This window comes from Nelusetta ayraudi, unplaced genomic scaffold (assembly GCF_046127955.1).
Source record: "Nelusetta ayraudi isolate G7.1 ecotype Tasmania unplaced genomic scaffold, CSIRO-AGI_Nayr_v1 ptg000041l, whole genome shotgun sequence".
Classification (NCBI taxonomy): Eukaryota; Metazoa; Chordata; class Actinopteri; order Tetraodontiformes; family Monacanthidae; genus Nelusetta; species Nelusetta ayraudi.
In genome coordinates, this window is record NW_027466091.1 from 1,253,361 (window position 1) to 1,260,580 (window position 7,220).

General features: G+C 45.7%; 1 protein-coding gene across 1 annotated transcript; it reads right to left on the minus strand.

The window, feature by feature from the left end:
• Nucleotides 1-228: 228 nt before the first annotated feature.
• Nucleotides 229-6,829, minus strand: agpat9l (1-acylglycerol-3-phosphate O-acyltransferase 9, like). Its single transcript, XM_076033325.1, has 14 exons — nucleotides 6,726-6,829; nucleotides 6,147-6,333; nucleotides 5,979-6,045; nucleotides 4,463-4,611; nucleotides 4,183-4,328; nucleotides 3,987-4,061; nucleotides 3,807-3,896; nucleotides 3,620-3,713; nucleotides 3,399-3,514; nucleotides 2,779-2,834; nucleotides 2,487-2,572; nucleotides 2,267-2,395; nucleotides 2,099-2,178; nucleotides 229-2,002 (listed from the first exon to the last, which is right to left on the minus strand). The coding sequence occupies exons 1-14, from the start codon at nucleotides 6,812-6,814 to the stop codon at nucleotides 1,894-1,896; spliced, it is 1,473 nt and encodes a 490-aa protein (XP_075889440.1). The 5' UTR covers nucleotides 6,815-6,829; the 3' UTR covers nucleotides 229-1,893.
• Between the last annotated feature and the right edge of the window lie 391 nt (nucleotides 6,830-7,220).

Genomic DNA, 7,220 nt, shown 5'->3' on the forward strand with positions numbered 1-7,220 from the left:
TCTGTCAGCAGGAAGTGTGACTCTTATCTGCAAAGGTAGGTGAGATTTCTGCCAATTTTAAATGTAGGGAAGCTAAAAGAAAAATGTATATTTAGTGCTTTAGGCAGACGATAAAACCTTCCTCTGGAGGATTAGTCTGTTGAACAAGTCAACTTTTTTTTCAGTAGTGGTGACCAAGCGCGCTCTTGCCGTACAAAACCCAGAAAAAAAACTTAAAAAAGCAGCAGCTTAATTAGTTACTTAGTTGACTTTTATTGTTGGGATATCTTCGACATCGAGTGATGACTGTGAGAAGCGGAACGTGAGCAGTATGAGACCCTCCAAGGCTCCACGCAGACTCATCATTTTACATGACTGAAAAGAAAGCTGAGAGCTGAAAGTTGCTTTTTCAACTGCTCAGACTTGATTTCACTGATCTCTACTGTAGGTATCAGGAGCAGAGAAAGAAAGACAAAATGAGAACGGTGCAGGTAAATACTGGCGTCAGTGTTAATTGATTGACAGGCTGAAGAACGATGCAACCAGGATTAAGTGACGCCGGTGTCCTTTTTTTGTTTGTTGCACAGGACAGGCAGGAGAGCACAGAGCTGATTGATGCGGAGATTGATGGTGAGCACGAGTAAGAAAATAAACATCAGCAATTATCAACTTATCAATAATACCAACCAACAATCAATTCAATCCACTTAAACAGTGAGCGATACGTTTGATTTTGCTACTTTTTCCCCTTTTGAAGAAACAGAAGTGGAAACCCCTGAAGAGGATCCCGGCAGTGAAGATCCTGCACCGGTCAAAGCAGCCCGAGGGGAGACGCTCAAAAAGTCCTCGCTGTGTGTTCTCTTGTGACAGCGCTGCACACTGTGTGCACATGGAACCATGTGTGTGTTCCCACACAGAGAGCCGACAATGTGCCACACCCTTGTGTCTGTCAAGTCACTTTTAAATCAAACTCAATGCCCTTCAGTGTTGAACTCTGTGGAGGAGGTCCGGACTGCTTCTTTAAATAAAATCCCATCTTATCGGACAAAATCTCTACATTTCTGGACGCATTTTTGTAAAACTCGACTGTCCAAGCACATTTTATGCAACCATCTGACATTTTTTAAATCTCGTACACTACTGAATAAAAGGTCATATCATGTTGTAGCACAACAGAGGTAATTCCAGCCACTTATTGTCCACTCACGACAATAAGTAATTCAAACCTGTTGACGTGAAGGTTTGCTTAAAACACTTCTCACAGTGAGAAAATAGCGACATTCGTGGATACAGGTTGTGCCTGCAGTCCCATTAGCAGCACTTCTACAGTATCAGGTTTGCATTCAAGGAGCCTAAAAGCCAATAAAAATACCCCCCCCCTAAAATGAAACACGGATTTAAAGAAATAAAAGGTTTGCTGGTGTCCAACATGTCTCTACGGTGGCACACGAAGGACAAAATAAAGACATTTCTGTTTAAAGCAGCGCAGATGATCAAAAAAAAAAAAAGGGTATGACCGGTTTCCCTTGAAATGGAAGCAACGTACAATTAGGCAGTCGACGTGACTTAACACGACTGAAACGGATGACGTTTCACATCCAATCACAGCAGGAGCTTTAATATCTTCAGCAGCGATTAAAAAAAAAAAAACACAACAACAAAAACCCGGAGAGCTCAGCTGCTCCGTGAGTTCAGCAGCACAGCAGTGCAGTGCAGTGCATGATCTTTGTGTCACTGACACTCCACCACGTTTGACAGCATATAAAAAAAAAAGAGTCAAGTCCACTTGAGACACGGAGGTTCGTGGTGTGAGAACACACTGGTAGAACACACGGAGGCGTGCACGTTCTCCAAAAACAAAAAAACAAAACAAAACCAGAGCCGGGCGGTGGGACGCAGCTTCCAGGCTGCGGCTCAGTCACTGTGGCCGCTGCTGTCGTCCCCCACCACCATGCTGCTGTAGCGCTTCTGCTGCTCCTCTTTGAAGGACTCCTTCACCTTGGCTCTCTTCAGGCCGCCGTCCCTGCAGACGCACACCAGGAACAGAGTGAGAAAAACAGACCTCAGAGATGCTGAGTTGATTTTTGGTTTTGTTTTGTTGTTTTTTTGTTTTTTTTACCACTGGAGATCGAGTAGCCCCCCCTGGTGGGCGATGGCCGACTTCACCCTGTTGGCAAACTGCACTGCGTTTTCCTCCTCCTGCCATTTTAACGAGAACATCGGAGAGAATCAGCCGATGTTCTGGATGAAGTCGCGCTCGCACGTCGAGTGCACAATCCAAACACACCTTTTGGTGCATCGCCGGCAGGTACCAGACATTGCAGACCAGGGCCCAGCTGGTCATCATCCTCAGTAGGTAGGAGACCATGCTGTACTTGGAGCTGTTCCAAAAAGCGTCTCCGAACTTTGGGTCGTACTGGCGGGAGGTTCCGACACGGCAGAGAATTGAGGGAAAAAAAGCGAGGAGGCTGGCGGCTCAGAGCGCACCGACGATGCGAGGCGCCTACCTTGATGGCGACCGGGTATATCGTGGCTCCAATTTCAAAGCTTCCCTTCTTAAACATCATGACGGATGTGTTGTTGACACAGGTCCCTGTGGAAAACAGACGGGTTGGGACATCCGGACACCCGTGTTGTTGTACATTTTATTATTTGTGGTGTCATAAATCCTGCCTGCCTTGCATGATTAATTCATTCAAAACTGGGAAATACAGATGTTCTGAAATGAAATAAAAAGTGGACAGCCTCCTGCTGCAACTGCACTACTGTCCAGCCTTCACACTGCACGGCTGCACTCACCCTCTGGAAATATCAATATGGGGAGTTTTGTCTTGTCGTTTACGTGATCCTTTAACCTGGAAAGAAGAGCAAGAGGTAATTGCAATCATCTACTGCATGGAGCTCAACAACTTCAAGTCTGCCCTCAAAACCCATCTCTTCAGACTCGCCTACCCTACTTGAACCCTCTGACCCACCACACCTCCCAGCCCAGATTTGCCCTCTCAACCCTGTCTGTTTTTAACTGATTTTATTCTTGTGCTACATCTATTTTAATCGTTTTAAAATTTTTTAATCTCTCGCATTGTTTCTATTGTTATTTTACCTGTAAAGTGACTCTGAGCACCTGTAAAAGCGCTTTATAAATAATTATTGGTCTTGTAATTGCACACAGATCAATGAAAACTTGAATGATCTACATTTTGGACAAAGAGACAATCAAACATTTTGGCAGTTTCAAAGTTTGGAAACTCTTATTGAGGAACTGCAAGAGTCGCAGGTCAGCAACAACTTTCTAAACCTGTTCGTGCCTGAACGACGGCAGAATGAAACTTGACACAGCCAACCGCTCTGAATAGCACCAGGGGGAAAAACAGGTGAGAAAAGGGTGCGGCCACTTTGAACAGAGGAGACGAGCCGACCTTTTAGTCACTAGGTGGCGATCTTTCATCTCGGCTCTCTCGAACCAGATGTGAGGGCAGGCCCTCACCATGGCCCTCTGCAGGACTCCCATCAGTCCCCCGTGAACCTGACCCACCTGGCAAAAGCATGTTGGTGATTATTATTACAGTGTGCGATAGTTTCCATCACGCAGGAAATCAGACTGTAGCGCTAAAAGTAAAAATGAGAAAAAGATTCCAACCATGGCGTAGCCCGCGTCGTTGCAGAGAATCACAATGTCAATGGGAGAGGTGTGATTGGCCACGCAGATTCCCCCTTTTCTGGGTTTATTTTCCCTGTTTTTCAAAAAATAAAAAAATAAAATAAAAAAGAACATATGAGAAAATATTCTGAATTAAAACCCACACGCTGTTCAGGGAAACACTCACCGGTTGTGATAGCAGATTGTTGCCGAGAGTCCACGAGCGCAGATCCTGTAGCAAATCACGTGGACCCACTCGCTGATCCAAAACTTTAGTCTGTAAAATAAAACGGACGTGGAAGTTAAGAAGGAGAGGCGTCTCCAAGAGAAATAGTTTGGTGTTAACCCGACTTTTGCTCGCGGTCACCTCCAATTGGGAAGGACACCGACTGCAGACGTTCCGATAACCAGCCAAGTCAAACCAATGCAGGCCAGTGTGATCCTGGGAGGAAGAAGAACAAGTCATTTAGCATGAAAACGGAAGATAGCTAGATAGCTAGGTAGATAGCTAGGTAGATATTAACATAAAATGAGGAAAACTCGATTGAGTCTGGTGCACACACCTGAGAGGCATGAGGATGCAGTATCTCACAAAGATGCCGAGGCCGTACACCAGCGTCAGCTTCAGACTGATGTACTGGAAATCGTTATTGGTGCGAGTCAGCAAGTTCCAGGACACCAGCTCCTCTGAGGAGAACCGCTGCGTTACCTGAATGGAAGGAAAAATGCCCAAAAACTGATATGAGACAGTTGTTTAAATATACATGTAAACAGGAAAAGATAACTACAAAGAACATTCAAAAAGTCAGTTGACAAATTTAATCTTTTGCAGTTGACTTGTACCTCATCCTCTACAATGCTTTCGATTCCCCTGCGGGAGAAGTAGAAACAGTCACTCAGTGTGAAATCACCGCCCACTGGTGGTTTGGGGCGACTGCGTCGGAGTTCCTCCAGCTCTTTCACCATTGAACCATCTTCCCTTAAGATTAGACCTGCACACACACACACACACACACACACACACACACACACACACACACACACACACACACACACACACACACACACACACACACAATCATATGATAAGAATCGCTATCTAACGTGCTAATCTAAAAGATAGCATTGCCTCGCCATGCGCTCTGCTATCTGTTTTTTGATTTGTGAAGTTAAAATGCTCTCAGTCAACAGGGCAGGAAAGCCAAAGTTCATTAGGGAATGCGTTTCTTGACATACAGGACATTCTACAGCGGGCAAGTTTAGAAAATCATAAGAATAACTTGTTTGCATAAATCAACATGAAAAAGCACCCGCGTGAAGTCTGTAGTGCAAAAATGTGCCTCTGGCAAAATGAGCAAACGTCAACAGGAACACCAAGTAGAGCGACCGCTCTGGATATCAAGTTAATATGTGCTGGGACGGAACACACACAGGGATGATGTATTTGGGGAGGCTTCAAATTGCTACAAAGGCAAAAAAACCCCCGACAAAACAAAGCAAAGTGACGCACAGGATTCGAATAGGTCTTTATAGAAGTTGTTTTGAATGAGTAAACCTGACTATTAATAAACAGAAATGAGGACTTTTCTTCGAAGGTCTTTCCTAGAATGCTAATATTTGCAAACATAAGTGGCAACAAGCCATCTGAGAACCCTCTGACCTGAAACCTATAACTGGAGAGCCATTCATGGGGCAGCGGTGCCGAGTGTTGTTCACCTAACATGACTGAGAGCAGCCCTGGACTTGCCCCCCCCCCCCCCCCTCCAACTACCCCCCCCCCCCGTGGCTCCATACGAGCTGATAACGCTGCAGACAAAAGTGCAAAACAAAGAGCGAGGATACCCCAGCAAAGTCTACACAGCATCTTCTCAAAATGAATCTATGTATTGCTTTGGCACACATACTGTGTAAGTAATACAAAGTCAAATCCTGAAACACCTTCTTAGCCTCTGCAGTCACCACTGTGCTGACAAAGCTTTAAACCTCTGTGTGCTGGATCGGGCCACGCAACTATATGGCTGTTAAGTAATGGCCTGGTGGGAGATAACACAGTCAACTTGACTTTGTCTGATTGTAAAAAAAAATTCTCAAATTGCCGGAGTCATGACTCACAATGCCAGATGGGAAACCGTGCTGTCGCCCAAAACAAAAAAAAAGCCCCAACGTGCACGCTGATTCACGCAGGGTTGGCTCACAACTCTCTTGCAACACGCTCAGGACGTAATACAGCGACTTGAGAAATCCACAATGGCAGCACAATACACTCCATTGTTTCTCAACCAAAAGATATGACAGTCACTTCAAGGGCGCTCCCGTTTAAAAAAAAAAACTCTTTGCTGACACATTTCCATGCACCTACCATTGGAGGCGACCTTTTTAAGCGACTGCTCGTCTCGTTGGGCCTTCTGCATCTTCAGAGTGGCCCACTGCAGAACAGGAGAGAAGAACGCAGGGGACGTTTGAAGACTTTGCTCAATGGCGACACTACTTGGCACGCAGCGAGAAACCACGAAAAGCCCGCATGCACCTCTAAGGTCTTCACTAGGAGGGTCATGTAGGCCTCCGAGATGCCCAGCGAGAAGCCAAACATGGCAGGGATCATGATGAGGCCGATGATGAGGTACAGCCATATCGTCAAGGTCCAAAGCACACCGGCCCAGAACACCTCCATCTTCACTTTTATGCCCCGTAGATCTCTCAGAAGAAGTGTAGACCTGTGCAAGGGAGAAAAAAAAAAAAGCCAACACGTCAAAAATGTCACATCTGTTATAGAGGAGGAGGGGGGGGGGATAGATTTTTTTGTTTTGTTTTGTTTTTTGCTGTGAGATCAATAAAGTGTCAGCAGATGTGTGAGGAGAAGCTCAGCGGCAAAAGCAGAGAAGCAAACACTTCAGGTAATTTAATCAGAATTGAGGCAGGTCACAGTGCACGTCGCGCGCACGCACAAGCGGTGACAGCGCGCACAGCGAGCGTCAGAAAATGCCACAGGTGTTCGTTCCCTCCAGGGCCGAAACACAACCGGCGGACTGGAGGAGTGAACAGAGTCGCAGTGTAGCGGCGAACACAAGGCTGCGTTGATTCAGAAAGACACAAACACTCATCATACCTGTCGGGATTAGGTCCATGTCCTCCCTCACCGAAGAGTCCGAAGACCGAGCGCAGACAGAGCAGTGCGCACGGAACAAACACGCCCATCTACTTCTGGAACAAAGTTCACAGAGCCCCGCCCAACAGCACCTCTTGAGGAAAGAAGCGGAAGTGCAGCAAACCGGAAGTCGTTGGTCCTGCGTTTTGAATCGTTCTGCTAATGTGGAAGATCGTGTGTGGTTGAACCAGGTTAGTTGTGCTTCTTAATCATTCCGTGTTACCTTGAAGCTTCTTACTCATCTGTTGACTGCATTGGACTCCCCCTATGTTGATGATTAGAACATGATTTGAAATCAGTCAAATGATCATTAACCTTCCTCTTGTTTATTGTTTTGTAAAAAAAAAAATAGTGTTGCCAACTTTCATTCATAAAAATAAAGGAGGCCTCCCGCAGTGCAATAGGGTTTCAAGAAAGTATGTGGTTCACATAGTTTGAACTGCTTCATTACCAATA